This window comes from Petaurus breviceps, unplaced genomic scaffold (assembly GCF_028583685.1).
Source record: "Petaurus breviceps papuanus isolate PSGF00001 unplaced genomic scaffold, PetGlider_PUasm1.0 90503, whole genome shotgun sequence".
Classification (NCBI taxonomy): Eukaryota; Metazoa; Chordata; class Mammalia; order Diprotodontia; family Petauridae; genus Petaurus; species Petaurus breviceps.
In genome coordinates, this window is record NW_027187265.1 from 2,499,115 (window position 1) to 2,517,940 (window position 18,826).

General features: G+C 42.5%; 2 protein-coding genes across 2 annotated transcripts in view; one reads left to right on the forward strand and one right to left on the reverse strand.

Moving 5' to 3' along the window:
• The window catches only part of CD40 (CD40 molecule), a 14,682-nt gene extending 9,502 nt beyond the window's left edge, over positions 1-5,180 (reverse strand). Inside the window, exon 1 of the mRNA XM_069062726.1 lies at positions 4,669-5,180. Coding sequence (XP_068918827.1) covers positions 4,669-4,710 — 42 coding nt within the window. The 5' untranslated portion in view covers positions 4,711-5,180. The remainder of the gene's footprint in view (positions 1-4,668) is intronic.
• An 11,049-nt stretch (positions 5,181-16,229) lies between these two features.
• LOC138141816 (rho guanine nucleotide exchange factor 39-like) lies at positions 16,230-17,614 on the forward strand. The gene has a single exon (XM_069062667.1). It carries the CDS (start codon positions 16,389-16,391, stop codon positions 17,385-17,387), a length of 999 nt encoding a protein of 332 aa, XP_068918768.1. The 5' UTR covers positions 16,230-16,388; the 3' UTR covers positions 17,388-17,614.
• Positions 17,615-18,826: the final 1,212 nt, after the last annotated feature.

The following is an 18,826-nucleotide window of genomic DNA, read 5'->3' on the forward strand; positions in this document are numbered from 1 at the left end:
TTTTTGTCTTTGTGTCTCTGACTCTATGTCTCTGCCTCTGTCTTTGTCACTGTGTCATCACCTCTGTCTATGTCTCTGTCTCTGACTCTGTGTCTCTGTCTTTGTCTCTATCTTTCTCTCTACCTCTGTGTCTGTCCCTGTCTCTGCCTTTTCTCTGTCTCTGAATCTATGTCCCCGTTTCTGTCTGTCTCTGTCTGTCTGTGTCTCTGTGTCCCTGTCTCTGTCTCTATATGTCTTTCTGCCTCTGTGTCTGTCCCTGTCTCTGTCTGTCTGTCTTTGTCTCTGTGTCTTCCTCTGTTTCCCTGTCTCTGTTTTTATATCTGTGTCTTTGTCTCTGTGTCTGTCTGTCTTTCTCCCCACCTCCTACACCCCCCAATACTACCTATTCTTTTATTGGGCCCAACTGAAGTTGGTCGAGTTTGTTGCAGGTGGGCTCTGGCCTTCAGGAAATCTAGCAAGACAATACATATGTATGGCAATTAATTACATTTTGCAGCCAGTAACAGAAACCCCAGTGCCTTATACAGCAAACTTGAGAGGACTGACTCAGTAGCAGCTTACAAAGCAGATGAGTGACAGCAGATGTTTGTCCCCCTAGCACGTCAGCCTTCTCCCAGTGCAGACAATCCTGAAGGGGGCTGGGTGAGAATGTGGGTGGCTAAGTAGAGCCATCACAGGATCCCTGGGCTGGAAGGAAACTGGGAGTTCATATAATTTCAGTCTGCATCACACCCTTTATTCTTCAGCCCAGCAGCCATTGGCAGAGATCCCCTCTGAAGCATCCCCACAAATACCAATCACTTTCTGTTTGAACACAACCAGTGGCAAGATCCAGTCCATTCCACTGTTGGACAGCTTTTATGCTAGGAAGTTCTTCCTTTTATGGAACTGAAATATAATAAGAACAATAATAATAGCAAGCTTTCATATAGAGCTTTAAGGTTTACAAGACACTTTATAGATATTATCTTATGTTATCCTCACAACAACCCTGGCAGGTAAGTGCTATTATTATCCCCATATTACAGTTGAGAAAACTAAGGCTGAGAGAAATGAAATGACTTTCCCAGGGTCACACAGATACTAGGTGTCTGAGGTAAAATTTCAACTCAGGTCTTCCTTATGCCAGGTCCTACACTCTAATCACTGTGCCACCTCATTGAGTTTAATCCCTCTTCACAATGATGATCCTTCAAATACAGTATTTAAAGAAAGCAGTCGTGGTCCTGATACGATCTACTCTCCAACCAAGTCTTTCTCCCCGGCTCTCTCAACCTTAAGAGCCAACTGGTGGCTCAATGGACCTGGAGTCAGGAAGACCTGAATTCAAACTCAGCCTCACACAGTTATTGGCTTTGTGATCCTGGGACAGATAAAGTTTGTTTCCTTCAATCATAAAATGGAGGAATAAATAGCACCTATGTTGCTACCTGTAACATAGTAGGTGCTCTATAGATGCTGATTCCCTTTCCTCCACACGTCTTGATCTTTTCATGTTGGTTACCTTCCTCTAGACATGTTCAAGTTTGCCAACATTTTTCCTAAAATATGACATAGGTGTCCTAAGGGACAAAACACCACGCTCCAGATGAGTTCTGACCAGCCAAGCAAGTGGGATGGACGTGACTTCCCTGTTTCAGAATCATACTATTGACTCATATCAAGCTTTCAGCCAATTAAAACCCCCAGGTAATTTTCATGAACAAGAGTTCATGATCTTAATAATAATCCCGATTTTATATTGGTACAGATGAGTTTTTGGACCTAAATGCAGAATTTTACACCTATCTCATGAAACTGAAAATGTAAACTTAAAAATTTAAGACATGCTATACTTAAAGTTATTAAGAAATGACCTCAATAACAAAAACCCCATACAAGCAGATGGTCCTGGATTTTAGTGGATTGGAAGGTTGCCGTTCAGTAATACTCTAAGCCTCTGAAATTTAGGAAAGTACACAACCCCAAATGGGGAAATGGCTAGACAAGCCTTCCAGCCTAAGTAGATTCCCTAAAATACAACAGCCTGTGGATCCTACCATACAATGGTCATTTCAGACACACACACACACACACACACACACACACACACATACACACACACACCATTAGATTCTGTTAGAAGGGAGTTTAGGGATCATTTAATTCAGCTCCTTCATTTACAGAGGAGGAAACTGAGAGCCAAAGAAGAAACTGAAGTCCAAATAAATTCAGTAGTTTGCCCAAAAATGAGGACCCCTGTTTTCTAACCCTAAATCTACTGTTCTTTATATTGTAACAGAGGAGAATTACTGCTAAAATAATAGGTCACAGTTACATAGGACTCAATAATTTACAGTTTTACAAAGCCGTTTAGTGCCAGTATTAGTATCCCTATTTTACAGATGAACAAACTAAGACTTGAAGTGGGGACATGACTTACTTAAGACCATATAGTTAGCAAGTTTGGGATCTGAGCTCAGAATTTGGGACTTCTGACTCCAAGTCTAGTGCTCTTCAGTCCAGTAACAAATATCATTAACTCCATTATAAAACAGAAATCAGTCTACGATGAACCTGTGACCAACCATGAACCCTTAGCTCTGCTCCTCCTGTCCCAAAATACTCTCAAGGTGAGGGCCCATGGCTAAAGAATTCTCCTCCCTATTTTGGGGAGCTCAGCCCTTGCCCAGTGGCAGAATGTGGAATGGGGGGCTAGTGAGCCTGGCCTTACAGATCACCTCCTTTATGCCAGCTTCTTCCTCCCATATGGTCCCTTCCACAAAGGCTCTTTCTTCCATCTCTGACTCCACCCTCCCTTCTCTCTATCTCTATTTGCCCTCTTAACTTTTGTACTCAGTAAAAATGAAAGTGAGGGGCAGAAATGGCTTTCCCCTTCCAGTCCCACCAGGAAGGAACTCAACTCCTTCCCAGCAATCCTCCCAGGCTTGTTTATTCCTGTATAGCCATCTCTCTAGAGTTTTACATCTTCACTGACAACCCCCCCTTCTCCCCACTCCACTTCACCCGAGGGGGGGTGGTGAAACAGATCAGGTACAAGGGGAATTCCCAACCTCCAAAATGAGGAACTATCCAAAAAACTGAGAGGCGTGTGGGTCTTTATGAATTCCCCAGCGATATACTTGAGCAATTCTGAGCTTCAGAGTGCATCGTGTTATGACTTCAGAGAGAAACCATCATCCCAGGGCAGTACAATTACCCCCTTCCAACTCTACCATTTCATAAGTCTTAGGTCCCTGGCAGCTCTGTCACAGTATGGTCTAAGAACTAGGAAGTTCTGATGTTTTATATTATACAGGTCCTTCCAGCTCTGACATTATAGGTTCATAGGATCATAGATATTTGACATGGGATTTTAGAAATCTATCTAGTCTAATGCCTTCATTCTTATGAAGAAATTGAGGGTTAGAGGAGTGAAATTATTTGCTCAAGGTCACACAGGTTCTAAGTGACAGAGCAGGGATTTGAACTTGGGTGTCTGATTCCAAATTTAATGTCTCTTCCACTGATATCACACTTCCCTCTAAAGTCCCTTCCAGTTCTGATATTCTCTGTTCTGTTGTTTCTCTCCAATTTTGGTATTCTGTTTTCTGAGCCACTTTCAAATCAATCATTCCAAGATTCTTAGTTCAAAAAACAAATCCCAATGATTTCTTTCATTTACCCTGAAATTGTGTCCATTTATTTGCGTTAGGGAGTCATAGGGTATTTCCCCTGAGACCAGACCAATGGTCCTGTAAAGATGTAGTAGCCTTGCCAGTTGTGTCTCCCCTTTTGCCTTCTCTAAGGAATTTCAACCCTTCACCTATCTTTCCCTCTATCTCCAGAAAGGGCACAGAAGGGAAGCACTGATAAGACTCCCCCCAAGCTGTCGAGGATCCCCTGACCATGCAGAGGGGTTGTTCCCAGATGCAACAGCATCCTGTAATATGAGAAAAGGACAGGAAACTGTACTTTTCCCACCTCTTCCTATTCCATTCCATTTCCTTTCTGGCCTAGGGGCCAGCAACCTATCTGTAACCTCCTCAGTTCTTAGTCAGTCAGTCCCAGGGGTTTAAGGCTGAACACAGACTCCTGGGGCCTACCTCTGTGCCAACTGAGAGGCAGTCTTAGCTTTCTCCTTGAAGTGCCAGTGATAATATTCCCACAAAAACTCTGGACTGCATAAATACAAACTCAAGAAATGTGGAATGAATTGAACTAGCTCTACTAAGGCACTGGTTACCTTAGACCCTCAAAGCTGGCTGCAAGGAGCAGCCTATGGCTGAATTTGTTGCCTGGAAGTTAGCAGGGTGACCCACAGCTCACTCCCCTGAAAGTGGCAATAAGGAGAGGTGTCCTTTGCCACCAAGCCATTTCTCTTCTCCTACCCTTTTGTTCAACTTTCAGCTTCTCCCCCTCTTTCATTAGTTGGTCTCTCCAAGAAAGTAAGTCAAACGTTAGATTTGGTGAAGGAGAAACCTCACTTCATTCTCCTCATTTCACAGAGGAAGAAACTGAGGCTTAAAGAGAGTAACTTGCAGGATCCCCTACAATCCAAACTTCGGTCAGATGCGTGAGCCTTCTCCAAAAAGCCCTGCTTTTCTTTCCTTCCCATCCCAAGGTTTAAACCCCAACCTGGCCTCTCTGGAAGGAGAAGGGGAATGAAGGGGTAGGAAGTCAACTCACGGCGGTGAAAACGCAGGCCCACAGCAGATAGAACAGGATCATGGCTGGACTGAATGAGAGTTCCAAAGAAGGTGAGGACGGCCAGGAACCGGCCTTTTAATAATCCCCTACATACCACATGAAAGCTCCACCCATAACATGGGCGGGACACCTCGAGCCCATCACAGTTAAGGTTGGTGGGAGAGCTAGAACCCTGGAGAGCCCCCTGGCCGCACCTCAGTTAGTCTTTTCCATGGATATTCCGGGTTTGGACAGTTTTCAGAGATCCAGTTGACTCTTTTCCCAGCACCCCAAGCTTCTCTCCCCCTTACTTCCAACCCCTTTAGTGGAATCCCAGAGTACAGTAAAGGCAGGAAAAAGATATACGGTCTTTGTTCCAAGGATTATAGGAGGGGTGAACTGGGTCGCGTCCGTGGGGCTGGAGACCCGCTGGTTAGGGGCTCAACACTGCTCCACCCCTCCTTCCATCCACCGAGCCGACAGAGCTGAAAGTCTATCCCCCCCGCCCTCTCCGGGCTCTCTGCCAGCTTTTCTAGAGGAAGTCCCCTGGGAGAAGTGCAGCTTGAGAGGAGAGCGGGGGTGTTTGCAAGGAAAGGACTTTCCCAAGCTGAGTTTCTCTTTCATTCCTAAGGAAATTCCAGCCTAAGTGAGAGACCTGGGAGGATGGGGGAGAGGCTGATCGATGCACATCTCTGTCTCAATTCTAAGAATGAAACTGACAGGAAGAATAACCATAGTTCACGTTATTTTGGAAGCACTTAATCCTAGTGCCAAAGTTACTGCCCCCATTTTACAAAGGGGAGAAGAAACTGGCTTGTCTAAGGTCACACAAGAAGTCCTTAGCAGAACCAGGCCTGGATGCCACATCTCCTGACTCCCACTTGGGTGCAAGCTCCTCAGAGAGCAGGGACTGTTTCATTTTTGTCCTTGGCCCCTCAGCCCCTAGTCCAGTGCTTGACACACAGTAGGTACTTAATACACACCTGCTGAAAGATTCAGAAGCTATGAAGAATAGATTTAACCCCATTCTTTCTTCCTAGAATTATGAGAGTTTTTGAGGGATTTTTCTAGTCACCCCTCCCTGTTCCAACTCTAGGCTTTCTTTTAACCATCAAGAATATAGTAATAGTTCATATTTCTATAGCAGTGAGCACACAAAATATATTTATCACTTTCATTTTAAGGAAAAAAATAGAAGTCCAGAAGGGAAGGGATTTTGCTTAAGTCAAAGCCAGAACATCTAATTTTAAATCTAGTGATCTTTTCATTACACACAAAATTACAAAATCTTTATTCCCCACCTCCACAAATCTGTAGTTTCAAAATCTTTTAGGAACTTATTAGTCCTACAAGAATACCCAAGTGGGAATCAGGAGATCTGGGATTCAGGCCTGGTTCTGCCCAGGACTTCTCTGTAACTTTAGACAAGTCAAAGAATAGAACCCTCTATGCTTGTTCTGAGAAAGTGTCATCCAAAAACTGTCACACACAAGTTCCCTGTCTTGTTAAATTTTTAAAAATTATTCAAAATTAAATAAGCATCAAAGAAATAGAAGTAAACGTTCTAATTACATTTTCATAAGTATTTAGTATTTATATTTTTGAAGCCATTAAAGTTTAAATTGTACTAAGACTTCTGGGACATGCTTCTTGTATATGTATACATATATTCATAGGTGCATCAATATACATACACGTATACAGAATAACTATGAAGTAATTGGGAGTACAGGTGCTAGCAATAGTGGGGATCAGGAAAGGTCCCATGCAGGATGTTGCACTTAGGATGCGCTTTGAAAGGAATGAGGAATGCTAAGAGGCAAAGATAAGGAGAAATGACATTCTGGGAATGGAGGAATGGCTTCTGAAAAGGTTTAGAGACTAGAGATGGAATGTTGTCTGTAAGAGACATGAGAAGGTCCTTGAGTTTAGACCAAGGAGGATGTGAAAGGGAGTAATATTTAATAAGACTGGGAAGGGAAAGAGTTATAACACAGCTTGTAAATACTGAACAGAGGAATTTGTGTTTGATTCTAGAAATTTTAAGGAACCACAGGAGTTTATCAAGCAGGGGGTTTGACATGATTGGAGGCATATTTTAGTAATATTCAATTTGGCAGCTGTGAAATTGGAGAAGAAAGAGACTGGAGAAAGGGAAACCAACAAGGAAGCTGTAACAATAGCCAGAAGAGAGGTAATAGAGCACTGAGCTAAGGTGGTAGTTATGTGAGTAGAGAGAAGGAGACATGGAGGCAGAATCAATAGGACTTGGCACCTGACTGGATATGTGAAGTGATGGAGAATGGGGATGTAAGGATGATTTAGAGATCGGGGCAACTAGGTGGCACCATATTGCATAAAGTGCTGGGCTTAGAATCAGGAAGACTCATCTTCATGAGTTCAAATCCAACCTGACCCTGGGCAAGTCACTTAATCCTGTTTGCCTTGGTTTCCTCATCTGTAAAAATGAGCTGGAGAAGGAATGGCAAACCATCCCAATGCCGAGAAAATCCCAAATGGCCTCATGAAGAGCTGGACACAACTGAACAACAAAAGAGATCGAGACTCTGGGTAACTTGTAGGGTCTTTGTGCCCTTAAGAGAAATAAGAAAGTTGGTAAGAGGGGGTGGGTTTAGGGGAAAGGTAGTTTGATAGGGGACATCCAGTTTGAAATATTTAAAGACAGCTTGTTGGTGATTCAAGACGAGAGATGCTAGGGCTGGATATAGAGATTTGGGAATCATCTGCAGAGAGATGATAAACCCATTGGAGCTTATTAAGTAACAAAAGAGAGTGCATAAAGAAAAAGTAAGGCCAGGCAGAGTCTTGGGTTACACCTACGATCAGGAAGTACAATAAGGGTAATGATCTAGCAAAGGAAATTGAAGAGGAATGATCACAGAAGTGAGAGAGCCAGAGAAGAGCAGTTAAAGTAGATACTGTGTGATCGTGGGCAAGTTAACCTCTTTTTGCCTCAGTTTCCTCACCTATAAAATGGGGATAATAATAGTATTTGCCCTACAGAGTTTTGAGTATTAAATGAGATAATAATTTTTAAAAGTGCTTAGCACAGGGATGGCTAGGTGATGAAGTGAATAGAGCACCAGCCCTGGAGTCAAGAGGACCTAAATTCAAATCCAGCCTCAGACACTTAACACAAAAACTATCTGTATGATCTTGGTCAAGTCACTTGACCCCAATTGCCCTCCAAAAAGCAAAAAAAAGTGCTTAGCACAAGGGCTGTATATCCCAAAGAGATCACACAAGTGGGAAAAGAACCCGTATGTACAAAAAAATATTTATAGCAGCTCTTTTTGTGGTGGCAAAGAATTGGAAATCAAGGGGATGCCCATCAACTGGGGAATGGCTAAACAAGCTGTGGTATATGAATGCAATGGAATACTATTATGCTATAAGAAATGAGGAGCAGATGGACTTCATAATACCCTGGAGAGACTTATATAAGATGATGCTGAGTGAAGAGAGCAGAACCAGGAAAACATTGTACACAATTACAGACGCATTGTATCTGTGATGACTAATTTTGATAGACTGGGCTCCTCTCAGCGATGCAAGGCTATACAACAACTAAAAAAGACTCATGATGGAAAGGGATATCCACAACCAGAGAAAGATTTGCAGTCTGAATGCAGATTGAAACAAACTACTCTCTCTCTCTCTCTCTCTCTCTCTCTCTCTCTCTCTCTCTCTCTCTCTCTCTGTCTCTCTGTCTCTCTGTCTCTCTCTTTCTCTCTCTCTCTCTTGTTTTGTTCCTTCTTTCTCATTCATTCCATTGGTTATAATTCTTCTTTACAACTTGACTAATGTTTAAGGTGAAGGTGTTTGTAGAACCTATATTGGACTGCATGCCACTATGGGGCGGGGGGAGGAGAAGGAGGGGGAAGAAAATTTGGAACTCAAAAGCTTGTGGAACTGAATGTTGTAAACTAGAAGTAAATAAATAATTTTTTTAAGCGCTTAGCACAGTGCCAGACACATAGAAGTTTCCACATGAGTGCTTATTGCCTTCCCCTTCCCCAGTGTCATGAAAACCCAGTGAGGAGAGAGTAACTAGGAAGAGAGGGTAGTCAATAGCATCAAATGCTGCAAATAGAGCAAGAATGATGAGGACTGAGATAGACATTAGTCGTGTTGGCAACTTTGTCATGTTGTGAAAGAAAAAACAGAAAAAAGGGAAAAAAACATAAAAAAAGCAAAGAAAGTGAAAATAGTATGCTTCAATCTGCATTTGGACTCCATTAGTTCTTTTTCTGGAGGGGGGTAGTATTTTCCATCACAAGTCTTTTGGAATTGTCTTGGATCACTATATTGCTGAGAAGAGCTAAGTCTATCACAGTTGATAATCACACAGTGTTACTGTTACTGTGTACAGCATTCTTTTGGTTCTGCTCACTTCACTCAGCATTAGTTCATGTAAGTCTTCCCAGATTTTTTTGGAATCATCCTGCTCATCATTTCGTATAGCACAATAGTATTCCATTACACTGAATAATAATTATTTTTTTAATGTGGCATGGTCCTGTAAGAATATTTTAGGAGTGCTAAAGCCCAAGATGAACTGAATTTGTTGATGAATGCTAAGAATAACTAAAAGAGTTTTATTAGCTAAATTGGGGAGAAAGAAGATTCAAAGAAGGCCCACTAAGGTTAGATGGAAAAATTACGATGGAAGAGAGAATGAAAGCAGAACTACTCATCTCTCTTATTTTGCTTCTGTTTCTTCTATCAAGGAAAATGGGTTTTCTACTGAAAAGAATGAAACATAATTGTCTAATATGGTATTAAAGGTAAAGATAAATGAGGGGATACTAAGAGAGTACTTTGCTGCCCTGGAGGAGTTAAATTACTGAGGAAAGGCTCTCAAGAACTACATGGATGAATGAATGAATGAATGAATGAGCATTTAAGTGCCTTCTAGTGCTAAGCATATGTTAAATGCTATTGATTCAAACTGAAAACCAGAATAGTTCCTGCTCTTAAGGAGCTCACATTCTAATAGGGAGAAATAGTACATATAGAAGAGTTCAGCAGCAAGTCAGGTAGGAAAGCTTAATGGTCCTTAGGGTACAGCAGCAAAGCAGTTGGTGATGCCTCTTTTAAAATTTTTTTCCTCTGATAAAAATCAGACTTCTTTCTGATACTGAGTCATTTCATAATGCCAAGGACTCTGATGGTGAGAACTTTCTTAAGGTCTTTCTTTCCTTTCTTCCTTCTTAAATAGCTATGACCAAAGAGGAGACAGGGCAGAAGCACCTGCAGAGGCCAGGTTCATCTTTAGAAGGTTTGATCTCCTAGATGACAGCTGCAGGGCCTGGGCTAGAAGCAAGGCTGGTAGGGGCAGTGAATAGAGCACCGGCTCCGGAGTCAGGAGGACCTGAGGTCAAATCTGGCCTCAGACACTTAACACTTACTAGCTGTGGGACTTTGGGCAAGTCACTTAACCCCAATTGCCCTCCCCCCAAAAAAAATTAAAAAAAGAAGGAAGGCTGGCAGTGCTACTATTCCCAGTCCTCTTGGTCTGTGGGTCTAGGTGGAAATGGTAGTGGTAGGTTGATTCACCCAAATGATACACCTTCCTATTTCTCCCCCAAGGGACTTTATTGCTTCAACTAAGTAGCTTGCCTGCCCTGTGGATTGCAATTGGTCAGGATGACTGGCCCCTTTGCCACAAGAGGTGCTCCCATGAATGATGACCTCAGAAGCTGAGCTAGAAGCACTGTCTGGTCTGGGAGTGGGAGGGGTTCTTTTCTTTCCAAATCTCTTAGGATCAGGGTTCTGGATGGTCTCTACTGGGATCTGATAGAAAGTGATGAACAAGATGGAGTTGGTTTGACTTACCTGGCAAGACTCCTTCAAGAACTATAAAATGTCACTGCTATATCACTGTCAGGAACCTTTGAGTGGCTGTAGAGAACAGGAAAGCCAGAACTCTAAAGAAAGGTAGATGCTCTAATTTTCACAAAAGGAAGTGAAAGGCTAGTGGATTTGGCTTTAATTCTTGACAAAATTCTAAATATTTGTAACCTGAGTCCATTACCTGGTCACTTAACTCTTTGATATATTTTGCCCAGGATGATGATGATAATTCAGAGAAAGGGGGACTGGCAGAGAAAAACTCATGATCACCCTCCTGCCCCCCACCCCCACCCTTATTGAAATAAATTATAAGATTCGTGTACTTAAAATGGCAGGATGTTGCACAATAGGACAAAAGGGATGAAATCTGTATGTTGGCATCCAAGATTGGCTACCTTTGTCTTCTACCTGTGAACCCTGAGATTCAGACTTCCTGATCACTATGTGGGCCATGGATGTTGCCATTACACTGAGAAATATTAGGTCTCAGTTAAATGATGGGAGGAACCTTGGTGCTGCATCCAAAATCTCAAGCTGCCCATTGAGGGTCCTGAAGACCAGGGCTGCAGAGACAATTTAGATCAATCCCAAATCCCAAGATTGGCAGTTACTATGGTTCCCATCAGGCTGGTGAGCTGGATGAGACTGTGCCTCTCTCATCACTCTTCCCTTGATTTTCCCTCTGTTCTAAAGAAGAGAGCTTGGACACATCCCTCCTTTTATTTCCTGCCCATGATCTCCAGGCACAAGTGGTTTGGGAATTTCCCCCAGCCACATCTGGTAGAGATGAAGAACAAGTGGGAGGAGATTTGGGGAAATCGCTGCAGGCAGATGACTATGTGCAGGATGGTTTAGCCTATTTCCTTTCAGTTCTGCATTGTTCAGTAAATTATTTGATCATACGTTGAGTGCCTTAGTCTTGTGACTGTGGGAAAGTAATAACCAGAGAAAGGAGAATCCAGATACTGAATGGGAAATCTAGAATTGTGGATTTCATAATGTTGATATGTTGAACTCTATCCTTTCATGTTCAGATTTAATTAAAAAACCAACCAGTGCTGCTGCTTGAAATGGTGAGCTGTGATGATGGGGTAGTAATCTAGGCTTCTGTATGTGGATTGCCCTCTGGTGGCCAGGCAAAACACTGCATCCTCTTGGAAGGTTGAACCCAGAGTACCTTGTTTGCTTGCTATTTGTCCTTAGTTCTCCAAGAGGCCTGTGATATCAGGAAGGTGATGCCATGACATGTGCTAGAAAGGAATTGAGATAATTTGTGAGACAGTGGCTCAAGAATAGTGCCACAAGATGAACAACTCAGATATTGTATTCCCATGCTAGATAATTCACTATGCTCCCCTTTTATAGGCTTTAGGAAAGTGGCACATCAGCCAATTAGTTTACAATGCCATGATCGTCACACAGGTATCACATTATTAAAAGGAAGGCTTCTGAGCATTTAGAAAGGGAAGCAATTATTATTGAGACAGCAGGTCTTTACCAAGAACAAGTCATATCAAATTAACCTCATTTCCTTTTTTTACTATAATGATACCATGGGCATGCTATAGATATAGTATATCTAGACAGAGAGAGGTGTCAAATTATAGTTCAGTTAGGTAGAATTAGGAAGGGCTAAATGATTAGATCTGAAAGGTAGGCAATCATAAAATCGGTTGATGTCCATTTGAATGGTGGTCTCTTGAAGAGATCTGTGTATGATCTTGTGTTATTCAATATTTTTATCTATATTTGGATGAAATAATGCTTATCAAATTTGAAGATGACATGAAGTTGAGAAGAATAGATAATTCATGTTATGAAAAAGTCAGAAACTAAAAAAAGTCTGGGGTGTCTAAATTGATTAATAGAATACAAGAAAATAAAATGTGATAGAGATAAATGTCAAGTACTTCATTGGGGTCCAAAAATCAACCTCACAAATTGTTTTAGGCATGACTTAGACTGAATTTTCTTATGAAAAATATCTGGGGTTTTAGTAGACTTCAGGCTTAATGACTGAACATTTCAACTGAGCAGCCAAAAGAAGCTAATACAATCTTACATAAAGAGAATCAACATGTCCAGAACACTGGTGGTGAAGGTGCTGCCATACGCTGTCCTGCTAGGACCACATCTGGGACAGCATGTTCAATTTCATGAACCACTTCTTAAGAAGGACTTTGACAAACTGTAGTGAATCCAAAGAAGGGGAATCAGGATGGCAAAGGACCATGCCAAACAAGGAACCAGGGATATTTAGCTTCAAGAAGGGAAATGTTCATTTTCTTTAAGTCTCTGAAATACAGTGATGTGGAAGGATTAGATTTGTTCTACTTAACCCAAGAAGGCAGAACTAAGAGCAATATATAGAAGTTACCAGGATAGATTTCATCTCGATATAAGAAAGACTTCCAAACAATTAGATCTAGTGAAAAGGGAAGGGGCAGCCAGGTAGCACAGCGAGTAAGAGTACTGGCTCCAGTGTTGAGAAGACCTGGAGATCGAATCCCGGGCTCAGACACTTAGCACCCACCCAGAAACACCTGTCCGTGTAACCTTGAGCAAGTTACTTAACCCCAATTGCTTAGGGGCGGCCAGGTGGCTCAGCGAGTAAGAGCACTGGTTCCAGTGTCGGGATGACCTGGATCAAATCTGGGCTCAGATACTCAGCACCACACCCAGAAATAACTGGCCGTGTAACCTTGAGCAAGTTACTTAACCCCGATTGCTTTAAAAAAAAAGAAAAGGGAAATGGACCACTTTGGGGATAATGGATTCCATCTCACAGTGGCTACTTGCTGGGGATGTTGTTGAGAGCATTTTTTTCTGGTTCCATTTGAACCAGAAGTTCTCTCAAGTCCCTTGCAACCTTGAGATTTTGTGGTTTTGTATTCTGCTCTTGTCACACTACATCTGGAGTATTGTGTTTAGCTGTGGCAATAACATTTTAGAAAAGATATTGACCAACACAAATCCCACCTTCTTTTTTTTTTTTAAGCAATTGGGGTTAAGTAACTTGCTCAAGGTTACACAGCCAGGTGTTTCTGGGTGGTGCTAAGTGTCTGAGCCCGGATTCAATCCCAGGTCATCCTGACTCTGGGGCCAGTGCTCTTACTCACTGTGCTAACTGGCTGCCCCACAAATTCCACCTTCTAGAGGAGTTCTTTCCCAGGCCCCAATCTGTTAATGCCTTCCCCATTCAGATTACCTTCATCTTCTTTCTCCTTCTCCCCCCACTCTGTCTGTCTGTCTGTCTCTATCTATCTATCTGTCTGTCTATCTATCTATCTATTTATCTACATACATACAAATTTATATTACTTAGTTATCTGCATGTTGTTTCCCCCATTAGAATGTGTGCCCCTTAAGGGCAGGCAGACTTTTTTTTGCCTGTCTTTGAAATATGACACATAGCACCATGCCTAGCACATAGTAAGTACTTACTAAATGTTTATTGACTGACTGGCAAGCTAAAGAGTATCTGGAGGAGAATGGCCAGGACAATGAGGATATTAGAGACTATACAAGGTAAGAATTAGTTGAAGGAGCTGAGAATGGTTAACTTCAAGAAGAAGAGATTTAGGGGAGCTAAGGTAGATATCTTCAAATATTTGAAAGACTGTCACATGAAAGAGGGATTAGATTTGTCCTGCTTGGCAACAGGGGACAGAACCAAGAGTCATGCAACAAAGAAGGTTTCAGAGGGGTAGATTTTAGCTGACAATTGATGTCATCCAAAAGTAAAATGGGCTTCCCTGGGAGATAGAAGAGCTTCATCAGCAGTTCTTTGACCACTTGTTGGGAAATGTGAAAGGGGATTCCCTTTCAGGTATGAGTTGAGATAAGTGGTTTCTAAGGTCCATTCTAACCCTGAGACTCTGGAATTCTGTGAAGATGACCTCTATAACCCTTTCTAACTTGAAGATTTGAGCATTCATTTTGAAGAGGAGGAAACTGTTGCTCAGGAAGAACATGTGATTTACCCAAGGTCAAGTAGTCAGTAAGTGGCAGAGCCAATGATAAAATACAGGTTTTTTGATTCCAGGTCCAAAGCTCTTCCCACTCTACCATGCTTGACTGAACACATCATTTCTCTTTTCTTGACCTCAGTTTTCTTTTTATTTTTGTTAGGAGACATATTTATTTTATTTTTATAGCATTTTATTTTTTCTCCAGTTACATGTCAAGGAAATTTTTGGCATTTATTTTTATAAGATTTTGAGTTCCAAATTTTTCTCCCTTCTTCCCCTCCTCTCTTCTGAAAATGGTAGACAGTTTGATATAGTCTATATATGCACTATCATGTTAAAAATATTTCCATGTTAGTCATAGTTGTGAAAGAAGAAATAGATTTAAAAAAACATGAAAAAGAATAAAGTAAAAATTATGCTTCGATCTGCATTCAGAGTCCATCAGTTCTTTTTGTTTTTTGCTTTTTTTTTTTTTTTGGAAGGGGGAAGGCAGGGCAACTGGGGTTAAGTGACTTCCCCAAAGTCACATGGCTAGTAAAGTGTTAAGTGTCTGAAGCTGGATTTGAGCTCAGGTCCTCCTGACTCCAGGGCCAGTACTCTATTCACTGTGCTACATCTATCAGTTCTTTATCTGGATATGGATAGTATTTTCCTTCATGAATCCTTTGTACTTGTCTTGGATAATGGTGTTGCTGAGAAGAGCTGAGTCAATCATAGTTGATCATGACACAATGTTGCTCATACTGTGCACAATATTTTCCTGGCTCTGCTAATTTCACTTTACATCAGTTAGTACAAATCTTTCCAGGATTTTCTGAAATCTGCCTGTTCAACATATCTTATTGCAGGTCCTGGAGGGCAGAGCCAAGATAGCAGAGTAGAAGGAGGAAACTCCGTGACCTCCCCCCACAACCACCTCAAATACCTATAAAATATGACTCTAAACAAATTTTAGAGCTACAGAACCCACAAAGTGACAGAGAGAAACAAATCTCCCACTGACTGCAGCCCAGCAGGCCTATAGGAAGTGGCCATCACAGTGCCCTGGGAGCCAAGCACAGTCTTATGTGAGCCATGTGGTTTTAGCCCTAGGGAGGCAGCGGCCAGAGAGGACTTTAGGAGAATAGATTACAGCTGTGGTGGTTTCCAGACTTTTCAACCCATAAACACCAAAAAGAAAGTAAAAGGTCAGTCTGGAACTCTGTTGGAAAGGAAGGGTTCAGTCCAGCCCCTACCCCTGGGGCAAGAGGTGGTGGAGGCAAAGCGGCTGCAGTATCTGCCACATGGCTGCCTCCAGAGCTCCTGGCCTACATATTGTAGGGGAACCAAGCAAACATTCTGAGCGTAATTGCTCTTGCTTTGACCTGCTTGGATCTGGGTCACTTTATTGGGCAGTGGTCCTGAGGTGAAAAATTCCAGTTTGCTAGTGTGTTGTTTGTAAAGAGGGTGCCCTCCTCATACGTCTGACAACATTTGCAAAAACCCCAGCAATTTGGGACAAATTTCTCCTCTGGAAGCAGAATTCTACCAAGTCCAAGAGCTCAAAAGTAAAATAATTGACTGGCAACATGAGCAAGCAGAGAAAGCAACACAGCAATCAAACCTTAAGTTCCTTTTTTGGGGACAAAAAAGGATAAAAGCATGGAATAGGAGGAAGACAATGAAGTCAGAACTCCTGCATCAGAAGCTTCCAAGAAAAATAGGAACTGGGCATTTGGAGTGGAGGAGGCAGTCGCCACTGACGTGGGTGTGTGCAGGGAGCGGGGAGGTCAGGGGCTCTTTTTCCCGGTGACCAAGCGCCCCCTCCCTGGCGGTGGAGGGGAGGGTTGTTACTGTTTCTATCGGGGCCGGTAGGCCCAATCCCGAACCCCCATGTCGAGCCTGGGGACGCGGTGCCCTGTGCGTGAGCAGCGAGCCCGCTGGGAGAGGAAGCGAGGCCGCGCGGCGCTGGAGCTGCTGGAGACGGAGCGGCGCTACCAGGAGCAGCTGGGGCTGGTGGTGCAGTATTTCTTGCGCATTTTGAGAGCTAAAGGGACCTTGCGCCCAGCGGAGCTTCAGGCTGTGTTCGGACCCTGGGAATCCCTTCACGCTGTCAGCCAAGAGCTGCTCCTGCATCTGGAGGCGGCCGAGTGGGGAGCAGGCCTGGAGAGATTCTGCTGCCACCTGGAGCTCTACACACGCTTTGCTGCCAACGAGGCGCGATCCACGGCCATCCTCCAGAAGTGGCTGAGGAAGAGGCATTTCAGAAAGTTTGTACAGCTTCAAGAGGGGCGTCCTGAGTTTGGGAGCCTTCAGCTAGCAGACCTGCTTCCCTTACCACTGCAACGCCTCCAACAGTATGAAAACCTGGTTGTGGCTTTGGCTGAAAATACACATCCTGACAGCCCTGACTATCAACAGTTCTCAAAGGTTGCTCAGAAGTTGAGTGAAGTCACCCAGCGGGTTAGTGCTATTGGTCGAGAGCACGAGAATGTCCGGCAACTCCATCGTATTCAGAGTTTACTCAGTGGCCGTCTGGCTAAAGGTCTGATCAAAGGGCGCTGGTTCCTTCGGCAGGGCTGGCTACTAGTGGTCCCCCCTAAAGGCGAGCCAAAGTCTCGAATGTTCTTCCTTTTTTCTGATGCACTTTTAATGGCCAAGCCCCGGTCTGTCCTACATATCCTGTATGGAGGGACCTTTGTTTGTCAGGCCCTCTACCCCATGGCCCAATGCCAGCTCCAAAGGATCTTTGGTCATTCAGGGGGACCAGGGGGTGGACTGCTCAGTCTTTCTTTTCCCCATGAAAAGCTGCTGCTCATGTCCACGGACCAAGAAGCCCTATCCCATTGGTACCACAGTCTGACTCTAGCTGTCAGCAGCCACACAAGGTAGAAGAGCACCTTGCAGCTGTTTCCAGTTGGATATAAGAAGTCTGACTGCTCTGAAGCCTCAGCATCCCTAGGACATGTGAGACTGGCCACTATCTGGTGGTAAAGAACACAGTGATGTGTATGATAAGGACATTTATGTTTGATTGAGCACATATATTTTGGATGATCAAGTTGTGTACTTATATGGAATAAATTTTATTTTTAAAACAAAAAAAAAAAAAAGAAAAATAGGAACTGATTACAGGCCATGGAGGAGCTCAAGAAGGGTTTTGAAAATCAAGTAAGAGAAGTAGAGGAAAAACTGGGAAGAGAAATGAGAATGAGGCAAGAAAATCATGAAAAGAGAGTCAACAACCTAACTGAAGAAAATAATACCTTAAAAAATAGACTAACTCAAATGGCAAAAGAGGCCCAAAAGCCAACGAGTAGAAGAATGCCTTAAAAAGCCAAATTTGCCAGATGGAAAAGGAATTTCAAAAACTCACTAAAGAGAATAATTCCTTCAAAATTAGATTAGAGCAAATGGAAGCTAATGACTTTAGGAGAAACCAAGATAATATAAAACAGATCCAAACAAATGAAAAAATAGAAGGTGATGTGAAATATCTCATTGGAAAAACCACTGACCTGGAAAATAGATCCAGGAGAGATAATTTAAAAATTTTGGGGCTACCTGAAAGCCATGATCAAAAAAAGAACCTATAAATCATCCTTCAAGAAATTCTCAAGGAAAATTGCCCTGATATTTTAGGACAAGAGGGCAAAATAGAAATTGAAAAAATTTACCAATCACCTCTTGAAAAAGATCTCTAAAAGAAAACTCCTAGGAATATCATAGCCAAATTCCAGAGTTCCTGGGTCAAGGAGAAAATATTACAAGCAGCCAGGAAGAAACAATTTGAGTATTGTGGAAACACAATCAGGATAAGACAAGATCTAGCAGCTTCTACATTAAGGGATCGAAGGGCCTGGAATATGATATTCTGGAGGTCAAAGGAGCTAGGATTAAAACCAAGAATCACCTACCCAGCAAAACTGAGTATAATGCTTTGGGGAAAATATGGTCATTCAATAAAATAGAGGACTTTCAAGCATTCTTGATGAAAAAACCAGAGTTAGGGGCAGCCAGGTAGCACAGTGAGTAAGAGCACCGGCTCCAGTGTTGGGATGACCTGGATCAAATCCTGGGCTCAGATACTCAGCACCACACCCAGAAATAACTGGCCGTATAACCTTGAGCAAGTTACTTAACCCTGATTGCTTAAAAAAAAAAAAAGAAAAAACCAGAGTTGAATAGAAAATTTGACATTCAAATACAAGAAACAAGAGAAGCATGAGAAGGTAAACAGGGAAAAGAAATCATAAGGAACTTATTAAAATTAAATTATTTACATTCCTACATGGCAAAATGATAATTGTAACTCATGAGACTTTTCTCAG